Here is a 19,338-nt window from a genome sequence, read left to right as displayed (position 1 = left end):
TACCAATTCCTAAATTGACCAAATATCGTATTCGTCTCATACAACAACGCCCCCTATAGTTCGTTGCGATCGCGAATTAAAGACAAACTTAGAAAAAGAATTTTGAAATGCAGAATATGCGTTTGACGTCACATCGCTTCCGGTTCTCCTATTTCCCAGACAAAGTCATTCAGTGCAAATGCTGCCTTAGCTAAACAAACTGCTCGCCCTAGCGCAAAATCTATGCAGCAAGAATGTTTCATTAATAAAAGTTCTTACTTTGACCGTTCTCTATGCTTGTGCGCAACGCATACTCATTGGACTAGCAAAAATAGCTCTTTAAAAAATGAAAACATTTTTAAATTTTGCTTTAGAGATTTAAAAGAGTAGAAATAATGAGTTGTAAGCTGTTCAGTAAGCCAAACTTTAAACGAAATGTAAATAAATAAATTAATAATTACAGACTGAAAATCTTAACTCTTTTTTTTATTTTTTACCTTCCAAATAATTTCAAATGCTGGAGTGATGAATGACATTTGATTCATTCTTTATGATTTTTCTTCTATGAAAAAACGAAGTTTAACCGTGTGATACATTTTATTCCATATTAACTGCAGTTTCGAGTATATTCATCGGAAATTAAACATTTATTACACAGTTTAGTACTTATTTTCCAACTATATGTTACCAACAACTAAAGTTTTCTTTGATGCCTTCTTCTAATGTTTAAGAAAGTGTTACCCATGTACTTTTGTGAATGACTTTGTTTATATAAAATTAACATTGTTTCTTAAGTCTAAAATTCCAATTTTTATTTTATTTTCAGTTTACAATTATCTCTTTTTTTCAACTCATATTTAATAAGAAAATTAGAGTTGAATTTTTTTCAGTTTGTAAGCTAAATATTTTGTATCACAGATTTTATATTGTGTTAAGAAAAATAAATTTTTGGTAATTAATATCGAATTTTCACTATTAGTTACAATATGCTGTTACAATATTGGTTACAATAAATAAACTTATGAATCATCCATAAAAAATTATGAAACTTTAGTGAGGGCTTTTATACTAAAGTCTGTATTACTGTATGAGGAAAATAGTTAAGAAATAGCAACTTTTCGGGAAATTACTTACCGTAAAGTATCTATTAGGAAGAAAAAAATTTATGATCATGGATGCTAACTTCATAGAATCATTGAAAGTGGAAAAAGGTATTATTTCTGCTATTGAGAATACTTATTCTAGCATCCTAAATAATCAAAACTTATTTGAAAAAGTGAACTTTATTAGACAGACTTTAGGTCATGCTAAATTGAAACCTTATTCTTGTAAAATATGTTGTAGCAGTTTCACTAGAAGTGCTAGTTTAGCAAGGCATGTTCTTGTTCATAATAAGCAGAAACCTTATTCTTGTAATATATGTAATGAAAATTTCACCCAAAATTCCTCTTTAATAAGGCATTCTGTTGTTCACACGAAAGAAAAACCTTATTCTTGTAGTTTATGTAATAAAAGCTTTGCTTTGAAGCAAAGCTTATCTATTCATAGCCGTATTCATTCTGGAGAAAAAAATTTTGCTTGTGGCATTTGTAATACAAGTTTTAGACAAAGAAATACACTACATAGACATCTCCTTACCCATACTAAAGAGAAACCATATTCCTGTAATGAATGCCATAAAAAATTTTCACGCAAGTTTCATGTAGTCAGACATGCAACTGTTCATTCTAAAGAAAGACCTTTCTTTTGTGATGAATGCGATAAAAGTTTTACCAGAATGGATTCATTAAGAAAACATAGACTTTTTCATTCTAAATGAAACTTTAATTCAAATTTAGCAAAAGAGTTCATTAAATAAATAGTTTCTCTAAGCAAGAAAGATTATACCAAAAGACAAATATAGACTATAATCTTGGTGATAAATATAGCGACAGCAGGACTTCAGTTCAGTTACCTGGCAGCATTGCAGTTTGTGGTATTGTTCATTGTTTCACTTGTTCCAGTGTTTCACTATTGTTCATTGTTTTTTAATTTATTATTATAATATATTTTGATAAATAAATGTAATTGCATTTTATTGTATCGTTACATTCTAGTATATTTAACCAGTGTTTTCATCATAGAAAAAAAATAGGTGAGAATTTCTCACCCTTTCTCAAAAACAGGGTGAGATTTCAAAAACTTAAGTGAAATTTCTAAAAACACGAAAACTCTTGAAAAAAAAATTTCTTTAATTATAATACATTTTTAACGTCTTCTATTTTTTAAAGCATTGAATCTTTTTAGTGCATCATCATAGAAGATTTTGCCTTTACAAGGTATTTGTCCATCTTACATTAGCACATAAAAAATATGAACATCTTACATGAAGAAACCTAACCTACGGTAAACACGTGGCTGCAGAGAAATGTGTTCTGAAAGGGATTCTGTGGTTGTGTTCTGTTGTTCGAAAAGGTTTCGAACAATACTGGTAAATAGGGAAGCTAGATAACAGGGCAGATGTTGAAAATAATGAAAGATCCAGGAAGAAGTGATTCGCGAATTTTGAAATTGATTTATAGAATGCGTGAACTTCTCGCGGTAATAATTTTTTAATGCGAAAAAAGAAAAAAATATGCGAGATTCTCGCGTTCTCACGCTGTAGTGAAAACACTGATTTAACTACTATTTATTTTAAATTAATTTCTTGATTCTTATAATATATTTTAAATAGTGAGTATCACTGCTTAATGAACAATGATTTGGCCAAACTTTAGGCAAATATTTTGCCACTAAATTTTGAATCATGAATTCTAATATCAACCATAATATTATGTATTGATATCTTCATACAATTTTTACTAAACATGTCCAGTATTAAGGATAAAGTATAAGGAAATTTTAACTTATTTTAGGCATTCTATTAAAGCTTGTGTGATATCAAGTTGTGAAATATATATTTACCAGCCTGTTTATAGTGAAATATTTTACCTGAAAAATTTGAATTGCTTATTCTTTTTTAGTAAAATCTTGCCAACTTATGAGTTTTAGTTGTTTGACTGTTATTGATTTATTATAATATGCTTCAGTTTTTAAATTTTCATTTAAGATTGATAATATTAAGAGTGTTTTATTTTATTTTTTATATTAAAACCAAATTATAAATGAAGCATTATTGTTTTTGACTAATTTAATAATTTTTTTTATTTATCTATTTTGAAATTAATTTTTATTTCAAATTTTTATGTTTGAAATTCATTTCCTGGAAGAAAAAAAAAAATTTTCTGATACCTAACGTTTAGTTATTTTAATAAGTCTTAAACATTTCTTATAAATAACATTTTTAATCTTCCTTAAATTTATCTTCATTTGGACCAGAAAAAAATCTTTCCATTAACTTTTTTTAAATTTGTTTTTTTTTATCTAATTTTAAAGTAGCAGAATAATATAATAAATTATTGTTCCGTAATTACATATTAAATTAATGTTTAATATTTAAAATAACTTATTGTAATAAATTTAATAAAGTGTAAATTTTCTTACTGCTCAAAAGCATAAATATAATTCAATAATTATGTTATTCAAAATACATCAATTGATATTAGCATTAATGCAAATTTTTTTTAATCTAGATCATTCAGCCAAATACTTTATTATTTTGCTGAACTGAATACTGGGCATTTAAGCCACATACCAAATGTTTATTGTATCCCTAATATTCTTAATGTGCAGAAGCATAAATATAATTCAATAATTGTGTTATTTAAAAAAAAACATCAATTGATATTATAATTTTAATACAAATAATATTGTTTTTAGTATTTCGCTAGACCATTCTGCTAAATACTTTATTATTTTGCTGTACTAAATACTACTCGGTTTTCGAACCACATGCCAATTGTTTGTTATGTCTCTAATATTCTTAATTTGCAAAAGCATAAATATAATTCAATAATAGTGTTATTTAAAATACATCAATAGATATTATCTTTTTAATACAAATAATATTGCATTTAATATTCCGCTAGACCATTCTTCTAAATACTTTATTATTTTGCTGAACTAAATACTACTCGGTTTTCGAGCCACATGCCAATTGTTTGTTATGCCCCTAATATTCTTAATGTGCAAAAGCATAAATATAATTCAATAATTGTGTTATTTAAAATACATCAATTGATATTATTTTTTTAATACAAATAATATTGTTTTTAATATTCCGCTAGACCATTCTTCTAAATACTTTATTATTTTGCTGAACTAAACACTACTCGGTTTTCGAGCCTCATGCCAATTGTTTGTTATGTCTCTAATATTCTTAATTTGCAAAAGCATAAATATAATTCAATAATTGTGTTATTTAAAATACTTCAATAGATATTATCTTTTTAATACAAATAATATTGCTTTTAATATTCCGCTAGACCATTCTTCTAAATACTTTATTATTTTGCTGAACTAAATAATACTACTCGGTTTTTGAGCCACATGCCAATTGTTTGTTATGTCCCTAATATTCTTAATTTGCGAAAGCATAAATATAATTCAATAATTGTGTTATTTAAAATGCATCAATTGATATTATCATTAATGCAAATAATATAGTTTTTAATATTCCTCTAGACCATTCTGCTAAATACTTTATTATTTTGCTGAACTAAATACTCTGTTTTCTTGCCACATACCAAATGTTTATTGTGTCTGTAATAATAAGTGAACTCTTATTTTTCTAACTAATCAAAATAATCAAATGACTTGAACAACATAATACTTATTAATATCCTACTCAGATTGCTGGGAAATAAAGGGGATCTGTGCCTAATGCTGAGCACATTACAACAAGCAGTGGTCACGAAATTGGGGATGTTAAGCATATATGACTCTTTTGCTGACAGCAAGCTGTTGCAGGAATGCTTTTTTTTATTAATACATTATTTTGCATAGCATTAACATTAACTTTTTTTTTAATGAAAAGTTAGATTGGCTTTCTTCTTAGTAGTATTATTGTGTATGAATGTATTTAAATATTGAGAGACCATGCATAAAATCTGTCCTATGTGCCCAGTTACAGCTATTATTTACCATTGATGGCAAACCTATAACACTACAAATCATTTTGGTTAACATGAGAAACAATGAAATATGAATAAAAAGGAAAAATATGACAACCAAAGCTGGCGTCTTCAGGGGTCATCTCCGGACGTCATGAAAGCAAAACCTTTGATATCGAGATAGCACGACAAAAGTCTAAAATTGCTCCCTCTGTCCCAAAGGTTTTGCCAAAATCCAGAAAAAGAATATAATACATAATATAAAATACATAAACTAAATACAGAAGTATAAAAACAAGACAAATACACTAGAATAGTACATACAAATTATTATTATGTATTTAGTTTATGTATTTTATATTAAGGCTTTGCCAAAATCCAGAAAATGAATATAATACATAATATAATATACATAAAATAAATACAGAAGAATAAAAACAAGACATATGCACAAGAATAGTACATACAAATTATTATTATTATTCTGTATTTATTTTATGTATTATATTCTTTTCCTGGACTTTGGCAAAACCTTAGGGGTACAGAGAGTGCAATTTTAGTGCTCTCTCGATAGAAGAGTTTTTGCTTTTATGACTTCCAGAGCTGGTGCCCCTGAAGCCGTCAGCTTTGGTTGTCATATTTTTCCATTCGTTTTTCATGTTTCATTGTTTCTTATGTTTCAATTCCTTTCGGATTCACTGCTGCTTTGCATTGGAAGTAATATTTTAAATGCTTTTGAATTTTAAATTCTTTTCTTAATTTGGTTAACATGCTTAGTAAGAGTCAGGCTCAGAAAATTTACAACCACTTTTAAATTTTTTTTCATTTTACTGTGATTGCAATGACAAAAAAATTTCGATTGGACAACGTACCAGTACGAAGATTTTTTTTAAATTTTGACTATGAGGTCAAAAGTTCAGAGTCATGGTAATATGCCATGATTTCTTTTTATTTCAAAAATGTATACATTAACTTGTAAATTTAATTTTAAAAAAAGTTGCAGTCGGTGATCTATTTTTTCTGTTTTGGGTGTATTATTTTCTTATTTCAAATTCCTTTGAAAAATTAGGGTTGTGAAAACTTTTTATTTTATTTTGTAATTATTTAATTTTTCTAATGAGTTACTTGGATGCATTTACAACTCACATGCTTATATGTGATTTATTTTTTGTCTATACATTTTTATAAATCAATGTGACAATGCATAGTCTAAAATAGTGACTTCAGCCATCCTAAAATATTATTTTAACTCTAGATAAAATTCCTGTTGCCAAAACATGTTTTGAGGATGCAAATTTTCTTGTGGAATTTTTGATGGCTTTTAAATGTTGAGGGGAAATAATTCAATGAGAAATTGAAGAAAAATGTTTAGTATATTTTTATGCAAGTAATAAAATTGAACTAAATAGGAATGCATCATAAATTATTATAGATATAATGTAAATGACAATCATTTTCTTGGAGAGGAGATATTGCTGTTCATTTATTCTTTTAATTCAATGCTTGCACATTTTTTTTAATCCAATTTTAAGTCAAAGATATTTTCTGATGATATTAAAAATTTGCATAGCCCTTAAGCAAACAGTTTTTTTTTTTTTTCACTGTTTGTTATTTAGTTGACTTACGACTTCAGTTGACTTATGCATTAATAAATAATATTAATTTTTTTTTTTGAATTTTATGATGTTTTAATGTAATATTGAACCCTCAAAATGTTCTCTGATAATTTTCTATATAGTCTTTAAAATTGTGGAATTTATATTATTTCACTCCTTAAAGATAAATTTCGAAAATTCCAAAACTGGGTATTTTTCTTATTTGATATAAAGCGCAAAATTTAAACAGGATTTGATTTTTAATTTAAAATATATATATATGTTATTTTTTCGCTGCATTAATTTGAGAATTTTAAAGTCCCCTCATTTTGAAAATTATAAAAATGTGGATTTTCATTTGGTATTTTCATTTTTGATGAGGATTCTAAATAAGGGAAGTGGTCACAGAAAATTCTATATTAATCTTAGTTTTTAAAGGCTCCAATTAATGCAGTAAAAATAAAATCCATAAAAAAAGGTCTAGCCAGGGACAACTGTTAAATACTCACCTCATATTTTTTCATGTACTTGAATTTATTGATGAGGAAATTCAAATATTGCTATCTAGGCTGATGAGGTATTGGTTCCAGTGTATTAGTTTATGTAGGATTGAATGAGACCAAGTACAAGAGAATGTGACTAACAATGTATAATTATTTTTATATGCAAAAAATACAGAGTACCTACATACGCAGAGATGCCAACTGCTCCGGACACGCCAAAATAATTTTTAAAAAAACGGTAAATTACTACAAAGTAAATTTTTAAAATATTTGACTATTTTTGCTTGCTTTTTAAAAGGTACAGGCTTGACATAAGTATTATAAAGTGGCGAATTTTATAAGCCTACGAATTATTTAGAAATAGTGGTGGATAAAAATCTACTAAATTGAATTTGTTAAACCAAGAATCACAATTGACGAACTACCACTTTAAAATATATATTTGCTGTCCGGAGCAAGTTGGCATCTCTGCATACGTTTCTGAGATTATTATCCAAAGAAAAAAATATTGTTTTACGCTGATTGAATGAAACCAAACATCAGTCATCTGTAATCCATGAGATTACAGATACTTTTTATCCCTGAGATTTGGAGACCATTGCTATTATTAAGTTTAGTTTGGATGTCCTGTATAATCTGGTGAGTGGTATTATAATTCTCTTAAGTGCTGTTGCTGTTGAAAGGTTTTCGCTGATCAGATTGTAGTTTGGCTTGTGATTTGTTGTTTTATGGCTTGAGTGATGGCTTCCTTTAATGTCATTGCTTCTGTCTGGAATATTGTGTTTGTTAAAAAAGATAACTTATTTCTTTATCTACTTCAATAGAACAGGTATCAAATAAAAAGTTTCTTACCTTGTTCTTCTACCCGGGTCGGTACGTACCTAAATAAACTAAAACAGTGACCACAAACTCAATAAGAGACTCCTTCGAATGGTTAACATGTGTATATTAACAGCACTAAACACTACTAAAACAACATGATGTGTCCAACGACAGTAACATAATCAAACTAACTAAAAAATTGTTGTTCTTAGAGAGTTCTAAATCTCGTGGCGCCATCTATTGGTTCGTTTTCTAGCAAAGGAAAATGGTATTCTGTTTTTAACAGTGTTGTTGGAATTAAGTTTCAATTGTGTGGTCGATGTGATTATGCCATCTTCATATTGTACAATTGCAGCTCCCGTTCCTTTGATCTATCTGTAAATATGCTTATTTTTCTTGTAAGTCAGACTTATTTATTGGATAAAAATTTTAATTGTTAAAATTGGCATTGTTAATGTCATTTAATTTGATTTTTTGTTAATTTGCGTGGAAAGCGGACACCATCTATATGTTGTAGAGAAATTTTTATTTCTGATGAGCTCGATTCCAATCAACACCACCGAGATAGGGGACAAGGCCTGAGTGCCTGCTTGAAGTAGAGGAATGAGTCATGCAAGGCAGACCGATCTCCCAAGAGCACTTGCGCGAAGAGAGTGTGTTTTTCGATGAGGACGATAGCCATCTTGCGATATCTGCGTGTGCTTTTATTATTATTCAACGCTTTATTAAATTGTTATAGTTACCTTTTGTTTTGTTAACCTTAAGTTTTGTTTATCTATTAACGTTTGTTTTCTCATTTAAGTTTTAATTGTTATTGTTTTCCATTATCGTTGTTTTTATTTTACTTCTTGTTGGGCTCATTATGCCCTCCAGATGTTGTGTACCGGGTTGCAAAGGCAACTATGATTCTACAGATATTAAACTTTCTGTCTTTCAATTTCCTTCTGAAAAGGAACTATGCAGTAGCTATCTCGGTGGTGTTGTTCCAATTGTCTCCTGCTGAAAGGTGATGTTGAGTGGAGATATTGCTAGAATCAAATAAAGGGCATTTGTGAGGAATGTACGATAGGAACCGGAGACATTCAGCATAAATGTTCTCTCTTGTTTTTTCTTTCTGTGCAAGCTTTGTAAATAATTTATCTTTATGGTCCCCCATTTTCCTCCACCTATTCTTTGTATGGCCAGAAATTGTCTGGCAGCTTTGTCAGCCTAGATGGTCAGTCCAGTTGAGGTTCTCCTCGAAATTGGGGTTTAGAATCCTGACCACTTTCAGGGATGAGATTTTTCCGCTTTTTAGCGGATTTTCGCTTTTGTCTCGAATTTCAGCCTTTTTATCAAAAACTCTGTGATTCACTAAAATTTTCACTTTTTTTTTATAAATGTTCCGCTTTTTCTGAAAGTTTAGCCTTTGAAATATCATTCACAAGCTACATTACATGCAATTTGACCGTGTTAAAGTTTTCTTTTTGCTTGTTTTGTGAAACATGAGGCATTTGCAGCAATCGAAAATTCCAGAGAAAAATTATTACTGTAGATATAGCAAACAAAAGCATTCGCTTTAAAAGTGATTCATTAAAAAAAAGAAGAAGAAAAAGAGCTAACTCAGCACCAAAATTTAAAAAATAATGTTGCTGTTATTTATACTATAAAATGAAAAATAATTATCTAAACCTTGGCGAACAATGGCCAAGATCTAAACAGTTACTGATTATCATGTAATTTTTCAAACTAAAATGGCAATTCTTGTATGTTAAGGAGCTATTATATGTTTCTACTTCACAATCATTGATATGTTTCACAAGGCTCTAGCTAGAATGAATTATAATATGAACATAGTGATTCCAATTGTAAAACTTTATTTTCTAAATATTTAAAAAATCATGTTACTGATATTTTTGCTACAAATCACGTAACAGTATTTGTTAAAAGAAATGGAATATTAAAGTATGATCTCAGTAGTTTCAATTTGCTAAGCTAGGCAGATTCCCAAGTAATAAATGTCTCCTTTATGTGAACTGAAGAAAAATATAATTTCCAGCTTTATTTTTTCGATTGGTATTTTTACTAAATGTTAAGTGTCTATGTAATTATACATATATTAATAGATTAGTACACAATTTTTTGTCAACACATAGTTATTTATTATATTAAATTGACTGGAATTTATTATTAAACGGTTGCGCGAGTGTAAACTTGCGTGGAAATTCAGCTTTTTTGCCTTTTGACCAATCTCATCCCTGCACTTTAAATCTTTTATTTTTTGCTCTTTGTCTAACTGTATTTGCGCTTTTTTTTTTCTGGATTTTAGTCCAATTGAAGCGGCCAATGTTAAAAGAGGGTATGTTACAAATCTGCACTTTCGAGAGAAACCAACAAAAACTGTGTCAATTGTGGAAATATTGTTTTAATTGCTTCCAAATTGTTGAATTCTCTTCTTTTGGCAGTCTAGAAAATTACTCTGTGATTGATATTCCAATGCCAACAAAAAACTTATTGTCGTATAAATGTTACAAATGTTAACCTTGACTGCTTCAATTGTAAAACGTAGTTTTCAAAAACTCTTTTTTTTATTTATTTTTTTTTCTTTGAAAAAAAAAATTTATACATAAGGAATCAAGAAAAATATTTACCGTCTTGGAATTTACTTTATTTCAAAATATTTTTAGATTTTCTTGATCATAACTTAATTTTATTCGAATTATATTCTTATAAAATTACATTTTTTTCAAAAATTAATTACATTTTCTAAGATTTTGGCACAAGTGAACAATTAATTCGTTGAATTCCTGATTTATCATGAGGCCTAGAACCCCTTAAATGTTGCATTTAATTTTTTTTTTTTTTTTTTGTGTTTTCCTCAAGAATTGTGAGTTAACAAAAATTGAAATAAATATAGGCTCAAATTATCATGATTTACTTTTGTTATGAATAATTTTCAAAACTCTTCATAAGTAAACATCGTGTAAATTTAGTAATGATCATGCAGGGGAGCTCTGTGACTAAAGCCTCCATATTTCTAGATCAGGCCTTGCCTCACAATCTCAATTTTACTTCTTGCGCATTTCACCGTATTTCTATAACTAATGATGCGAATCATTTAATTTTCCGCACACAATTATAAGACTTGTCTATCCAAAGATTATTTACGTAAAAATAGTACTTTAATAATCATTAATTATTTTTTATTATTTAAAATAGTAGAAAAAAAAATTTTCATAAATTTTACATTTTAATAGCTGTTTAATCTATGGAATTTGAAAGAACAAAATCTTAAATTTAAAACTAATCTGTTGAATAGCTCTTGAAAGTTTCAGTAAAATGCGACTTATTTGAGACAGCGAAACTAGCCGGTCCGAACTTTATATTTCTCTTATATCTATACTATTTTGTCCTTATTTTCCTCATTTCGGTGCACTTATATTTTTATTTCCAAATCCGTCGTGGGGGTGGGGGTCGGTCATTTAATGAAAGAACCTTTTTTTGCCTGATTTTGTAACCTAAAATATTGTCTACACTAATTAATAAGCATATTTAAAGTTAGGTAACCCAAACGAGACCGTAAATACCCAATCATAGGATCAAAAGTTATTATGTTGCCGCTTTTATTTTGTGCACTGTACTGATGAAAAAAAATTTCAAAGATAAAATTGACAAATGTTGAAGTTAATAAAACATTGCTATCAATAAAAAGTTGGAATGTTTACAAACAAAACTTAGAATCATTTATATACCTAGATATAAATTGTGAAACAAGTTGGATTAATCTATTTCACCGGAATAAGTAAAAGTGAGAAGATTGTTTATTCTTTCAAATCAGTTTCGTAACTCGAATTGTTGAAACAGTTTAAAACGTTATTTATTCATAAATCTTTTAGACAGTAGAAAAAAGGTAGCGGTTTTCCACGTAAAAGTTGCCTGCCCGCCAGGAGGCGCGTTAAATGTTCGAATCGGTCATCCGTTTAGTTAGATCACCTGTTTTTCTTTATTTTTAGTTGGATTTAGAAGAAAAAGGAATTAAATTAATTTGTAAACGACGTTTATGCTTTGTGATACAGAAGGAATGTCGAGAAAAAGATGTGGGATCCTTACGAAATGTCCAAAACACCTGCTGGAATCATTGAGGACAGCGAACTCGACTCAGAAATCGAGTTAACGGAGGTAAGGTGACGTGGATTCGCAAAAACAACTTTTTTCTTTTCCTCTCTCTTCACCTTCTCTTCCTTACATCACATCATTACTTTCATTTATTTTTCCTTTTTTTTTTTACTACCGCATAAGCAGTTGACAAAACTATTTATTGTAGTTTGATTGTTGAAAGCGTTTTCCGCTTGAAGAAAAATAAAATAAAAACTGCTTAAGTGCCTTTAACTCGAAGTAAAGTTTTAATTTTAAATTACTGAAAATTATGTATTTTAAATATGTAAAACTTCGCCAATTTGGCGAGATTTCTTTCAGATAGAGCAGGACTTTCAAAATTGTTATCTGCAGTCCTTTAGATCAGGGATTTCCAACTTTATGTGGCCGAGGGCCGCACCGCAATTAAAAACACCAGTCAAATGACGGGCCGCAACTTTATCAAAATTTTATATAGGAATTTTTTTATGTTTGAAGGAACATTAAATACTACTGTTAGATTTTTATCAAAGTTTTTTTTAATATTAAAAAGCAAAATAAGCGTTACAAATAATGCTTGTTATGTATCATTTTGAATCTTCTTTTAGCTTCATTTGAATTTTCATTTTGAATTTTCAGAAGCTTAGTGACAAGATTTTTTTTTCTTTTAAATTTAATTGTGATAAATTAGCATTTTTTTTCGACTTATTAGGAATTATAGCTACAACAAAAAAAAATTCGCGAGCATCTGGAATAAAAAAAAAATTTCTTTTCCTATCATGCGATATTCAATTCAAGGAATTTAAATAAAACATGATATTCATTCCCTCTTTTATGCGTTTTGAAATTTGCAAATGTAAATAATTTCGTCCAAAATGAGTGGTTTCAAAAAGTAAAATGGGAGAATTTCTTCGAGAAAATTTCTGATACGCTCATGCTAAATTATATTCATAAAATAACGAAATAAAAAAGAGCAACATACACGATTATTTTTGTACTTGAATAAATATTTTCTTGGATGCAAAACCTGAGAAATAATCTTTTTTGCACCGTTGGTATGTTAAATTTCACAAAAACGAAGAAATTAGTTTTTTTTAGCGAATGAAAAGTATTTTAAACCCATATAGATTTTTTACGAAAATTGTCCTAAAAAAACGACACCTAATATATTTTAGTTAGCGGGCCACAAAAAAGGCTTCATGGGCTGCCAGTTGTTAACCACAGCTCTAGATCAGAGAGAAAAGTTCGGGCTCTCTTTTGAAGGGTTGAGCCCGAAGAATTTTAATCTGAGCCTAGACCGCCCGTGATAGTTCAGTTAGAACGTATTTTTACGGTCAAAAAATATTACATAATTGAGTGCTCCATCTGTGCTTGCTTACGCTCAGTTCTCATCATTCACGATGCACTGAATATTACTTCTTACTACCTGAATAAATATAATCTCTCTCTATGTCATTTGAACGCCGTAAGTTCGCCACACTTATATCTAAATTTTACTTACGTCGACCCGTCATGTAACGACATCCGATGCTTGGCATAGAACCGACAGAGACTCCAAAATGACTAAAACAAAAAAAAATTTTAAAAAATTACAATCTTAAGCCTCACTACACAAAAACACCGTAGAGAAATTGCAGAGCTCTATTTTTTATATCTTATAAACTTTAAAATTTTTTATTCTTAATAACTAAATCAGACATTTAGTTTAAAAGTAGTAAGAAAGTTAATGAAAATTTTACCATGAGTCCGAACCCGAAACTTTTTCCTTTTAATAAACGAACCCGCGGGGCTAAACCCATCTCATCATAACTAGATCAGCGAATTCAGATTTTTTTTTTCAACTATTGAACCCTAAATAATGAAACTTTTCTCGGTGGAACTCCGACTTTTTAAATAATATAGTAAATAAAAACAAAACAGTACATAAAATAACAAAAAAAATTTTCGTTCAAAAATAATTAAAATAAAAATATTTATCACCAAGAGGATATATCCTGTGATTAAGAGAAATACACAATAAATTTAAAAAAGTAATGGACAAAATTAAGAATCACCAAATATTTAAACCCATAATATACACACATAGTGAATGCACATACACATATTTGAAAAACTAAATATCTACGCACACATCCTATATGTATATTACCGTAAATAACTGAAATCTAGAGAATGTGGACTATCACTGTTGAATGTCAACAATCAAATTGTCGCTTTGGTGAATGCCCAAAATATTTGTAATATCCGAATTGATATTAATTTATTCGTTGATATTATTATATTTATTCTATATATTTAAATATCTACAGAAGATAGATTAGGAGAAACATCAGTGTTCGGAGTACCGGTTAAATTCATACTGGGCAGTGGCTCTTGACCTTAAGAAAACAGCAAGCAGTGGTTTCCAACTGGCGGCACAGGGGCCACATCCGACCCGCGAAGCCTTTTTTTGTGGCCCGCGAACTAAAATATATTAAATGTCATTTTTTGCGGACAATTTTCGTAAAAAATCTATACATGTTTAAAATACTTTTCTCATTAATAAAAACCTAATTTCTTCGTTTCTGCAAAATTTATCATACCAACGGTGCAAAAAAAAAATTATTTCTCAGGTTTTGCATGAAGAAAATATTTATTCAGATACAAAAATAATCGTGTATGTTGCTCTTTTTTAATTTCATTTTTTTGTATTTTGCGAATATAATTTAGCATGTGTGTATCAAAAAATTTCTCGAAGAAATTCTCCGATTTAACTTTTTGAAACCACTCATTTTGGACAGAAATATTTACGCCCGCATTTGTAAATATAAAATGTAACTATCTATTCTCTGGTGGTTGCAGCAGACAAGCCTCAATTTTGTCAATGAACATTTTGTGTGCTACTATGTAAGTTTTAATACCAACCTTTTTAAAGTTTTATATCTTAATTAGATATCTGTTGCACATTAATTGTTTAATACATGCGTGCACATGAAAGTTATTGTAGCCCGAATTTTTTAATATACAATTAAATATTTTAAAAAATATACTTCTTATTTTAACTTGTAATTCAATACTTTTATTTTGTACAACTTGGTAAAAATCTGACAGTAATATTTAATGTTCCTTCAAACATAAAAGAGTATTACATAAAATTTTGATAAAGTTGCGGCCCGCCATTTGATTTGTGTTTTTAATTGTGGCCCCCGGCCTCATGTAAGTTGGAAATCCCTGATGTAGAGTATACCGGGCAGTGGCACTGAACCTTAAAAAAAACATAGGATATATCGGGAAGTGGCGCTTAACTAGACCTAGTATTTATTTCAGACATTTACCAAAGCGACTATGTGATTGTCAAGATTCCCAGGTGAAAGTCAACAACCACCAATTTCGGTCATTCACAGTAACATTATATGTGTATGTAAAAAAATAATTGTAACAAATATAAAATATTATATACAAGTTGAATACAAGAATCAAGAATTAAATAAATCAAAGAAAATAACGAAAAGTGATTGTATCAACATGGATCTTAACATAATCACGTCAGTTTTTAATATGCTTGCATGATTTTTTTTTCTTTCAAATTAGTCCGTGGTAAATAAAATGAATCAAAGAATTATTAATCCTGTCTCCTAATAAATTGTTAATAAAATAATTCGAATACAACTTTTTGTTTCCGTTCTGAAAATGTCACTTGCCTGGTTCTTTCACTAAGTTTTTCAATTAATACAGCTAAAATAAGTGCAATTTTTTTTTATTTAATATTATATACTGCAATTTTCGATGGCTTTGCGTTATTAAATAAAGAAAATCTCGTTTTTTGTATTAGTTCGTAACCATTGGAATAAAGATAAAATGTATTTAGCATCACTTGGTATAATGCTATTGCTCGCTGCTAATTCATGATTGTAAAAATTTACCTCTATTATATGATTTTCTCTGATACATTTCCCTGTCAAGGGGCCCGTAAAACGTTATTTCGAATTCATTTATTCTAATAATAAGAATTTCATATTTTTGTCATAATTTTTAACTATATCAAAAATATATTTTTTACAATGAAACCGAGGGATTCGCGTTTCTGATAATCAGAATTTTTTATTTTTTATCATAATTTTAAACTATACTAAAACGTAAAAGCAAAATGTAATACTCTTTTAAAATAACATGCTTCCTTTTTGTTTTCGCTTAAAAAGACACTTGTTTGAGGATTAATATCTAGCTAATATTCTTTTGGAAACATTTTTAGATTCAAAAACAATAACTTAATGAGATTTTAATAATAGTCTAATCCTAAGATTTTGTCGCATCCGAAGCTTATTTTATTTTTAAGAGTGCCAAATAATATTCATCATACTTTTGTGTCTTTCCGTAATATTATATTTTAAATAGAATTTTTTTTCTTAATACGTTTTGTCTAGAATTGATTTATAATAATCTAGTAACTTCACAGAAGTTATTCATTTTTGTTGCTACATATTTACTGTTTGATTTGAACAATTACATTTGCCATTTGTTTCAGATTGCTACGAAATATTAAATGTAAATCGTTGTTCAATGCTAGAAGTTAAAGAGAAAAAAATTTTAACCTGTCTTTAAGTACAATTTTTTCCTTAACCTTTTCGAAAATTTCTATCACTAAGTAACAAAAGTTTTTTACTACTACATCTTTAGTGTCTTACGTTGTTTTGCATACTCGATTAGCAACTGGAAGGTACTATTAAAAACTTTTGAAAGTAAATCGATAATACAATTCTAGAAATCGAACAAATCTTGCAATTCGCTTCTGCTTTTGAATACCTTTTTCTCCTTCTGCGTGTTTTTCGTTTTATATTTCTAGTCTATCTTGTTCGATTCTGTCTAGATCTCAGCAGAAGGTATTTTTCTTCTCTAAAGTTTATGTTCTTTATAATTTTAAGCTCTTTCACAGTCTCGAACTGGACCTGGAAAAATCATATTGTTACTTTATAAATTCTATATTGTTTTTTAGCCATTTCTTCCTGTGTCATTTCTGAAATCATCTTAACGTCAGTAATAGAACTTATTTTTTTGTCACAAAAATTCGTGTGTCTTACAGATATACGCTCCTTTGCAGTCTTAAACCCAGTCATAAAATTAACAAACTGTATTGCAAAATTGTAGACTCTTGCCTGTTGTTTTGACACTTCTTTTAGCCATTTTTGGAATTATTTTGACGCTAAGTAATAAAAGCAGCTTTATGTTTCTAGATTTTGTCATTTCTGAATGCGCCATTTTTGAAATAATCTTAACGCAAGTAATAGGAAGTTACTCTTTGTCTAAAGAAAAGGCGTATTTAGCAAATTTACGCCCTTTTGTTGTCTTGAGCCCTACCAGAAAACCAACAACTTATAAACTCCTGACTGTTTTTCGTCACTTCTTTTAGCCATTCTTTGGAATTATTTTGACTCTTGTAATTGAAGCAACTATTTGCCTTTTATAATTGTATTTATTTATTTTTAGTCTCGAACTCAAACAGGAAGTGAAAAATTGTACTAATGTGTCATTGGCTCTTGCCTCTTTTAAATAAGCTCTTCTCAGTTCTGTAATTTCAAGTTTAGATCTAGCTGCATTTTAAGTAATCATTAACATTAAATTCCTGCAAAATCTGAAAGATAATGAAGAGTCCAATCTAAGGAATTAATTAAATAATAAATGCTAGTTGAACCACTTGGGTGTTTTTACGTACGCAAACTTTAGGAAATACCTTTGAAGCAAATATTAGGAGTTTTTTACCGTTTTCAGAGGTAGGATATTTCACCCTCTTTCGCATTCCCTAAACCGTTGAAACATCGCATTGGTGATTCATAAAATCAGGCTGTTAAATCATGAAACTCTTGCCTATCTTTAAGCACGTCTCTTTCTTCTACGCCATTTTCGGAATATTTTTACAACACAAATCTCATAAAACCGACACAACCTTTAAACTTTTCTTCAAGAAAATGTACTCTTTAGTTATGCTATTACTTCTACTAACACAAATAGCAGCTGTGAGTGTTTCGTTCTATAATGTAACTTCCAAACACTCAAAATATAGTCTACTCAGAATATTTTTGGAAGCTTTTGGTTTAATAACAATGGTTAGTCTTATGTTGAAAAAGAACAAAATGATCAATGTTTCCTATAAAGTATCAACCCTCTTCAATAGTTTATCACTTTCCGACCATGAAATTAGTTCTGTGTACAAAGAAGTTAAAAGAAAACTGTGTATCGCCTGTGTTGCCTACATCTTGGTTTTTACGTCATCTGTGTCCATACTTGGAAATCGTTCAGAAGCTTCCCAGCTTAAAGCATCTCGACGCCTGACTTTCAATTTATTTCCTGATGGTTTTTATCAAACATTTAAGTACTTCCTCTCAGCGTTAGAAGTCATTTGTAAATTTATGTACAGATATGGTTCACCTACGCTTTATCTCATGTTCTGTTGCACAATTTGTTCCATATTGACTGCAACCATCAATATCTATTGCCGCAGACTGCGCTTTGCCCCACTAACAGATTTGGCGACTATTCACGCGTTGGCTAACAAGATCGAATCGATGGTTAAGCACGCAGACTCAGGTTTATCATTTCTGACATTTCTCACAATTTTGGATTTTATCTCTCTCATTATTGTGGGTTTTGGCGATTTCGTTATGAACGACTATGACAGGTTGGCTCTGAAGTTCTATCTTGTGTTGCAGTTTTCTTTTGCTCTTATACTGCTGCTGGTTATTGTCACTTCAACGTCTAAAGTCTACGATGCCGGGCGAGAGGTACGCGTGTTCTGTCACGAAATTTCGTGGGATAAACTACACGAAAGAGAACGGTTTATTCTGGTTATGAGACTTCAAAAGTTCGAGCCAGCTTTCACTGTTTGGAAAGTCAGTAAGTTAAAGCGCAGTTTTATTTTATCCAGCTTCAGTGCTATGTTATCCTATGTAATTATTATGGCAAGCATATGAAAGCACTATACTGCCCTTTGTAATAATAATGAAAATGATGCTGCATGCTGTTTTATACAAGTTTAGCATAATCTAGAACTGTTAGACTGTTATCCATGTTTATAATCAAACGAGTATATTTTAAGTATTTGTTTATAATCTGCCTAAACTGTTATACTTTCTATATAGCGCTGTATTTTCTATTCTATTTAATTATTATGATAAATATACACTCTATAACAAAAAAATCGACGCACCAAGAAGGAGGTGTTCGATTGAAACGAAAATTGGTGGATTGGAAGACAATGTACAGAATAGTAAATGATTAAAATTTCAGAACAATTGAATAATTTATTGCAGAGTTACAGTAACA

General features: G+C 29.3%; 3 protein-coding genes across 3 annotated transcripts in view; 2 read left to right on the top strand and 1 right to left on the bottom strand.

Moving 5' to 3' along the window:
* LOC139424817 (uncharacterized) overlaps window positions 1–19,338 on the bottom strand; it is a 204,252-nt gene that overhangs the window by 153,696 nt on the left and 31,218 nt on the right. The gene's annotated exons all lie outside the window — the stretch shown is intronic.
* LOC107455268 (gastrula zinc finger protein XlCGF8.2DB) lies at window positions 1,151–1,798 on the top strand. Its single transcript, XM_016072779.1, has one exon. It carries the CDS (start codon window positions 1,151–1,153, stop codon window positions 1,796–1,798), a length of 648 nt encoding a protein of 215 aa, XP_015928265.1.
* LOC107455306 (proton-coupled amino acid transporter 1) overlaps window positions 11,856–19,338 on the top strand; it is a 110,833-nt gene continuing 103,350 nt past the window's right edge. The window contains exon 1 of the mRNA XM_071182504.1: window positions 11,856–12,087. Within this exon, the coding sequence (XP_071038605.1) occupies window positions 12,004–12,087 (84 nt within the window). The 5' untranslated portion in view covers window positions 11,856–12,003. The remainder of the gene's footprint in view (window positions 12,088–19,338) is intronic.

Source organism: Parasteatoda tepidariorum, chromosome 6, assembly GCF_043381705.1.
Source record: "Parasteatoda tepidariorum isolate YZ-2023 chromosome 6, CAS_Ptep_4.0, whole genome shotgun sequence".
In the NCBI taxonomy this organism is placed as follows: domain Eukaryota; kingdom Metazoa; phylum Arthropoda; class Arachnida; order Araneae; family Theridiidae; genus Parasteatoda; species Parasteatoda tepidariorum.
Note: the sequence above shows the minus strand (reverse complement) of the source record. Positions and strands in the feature narration are given on the sequence as shown.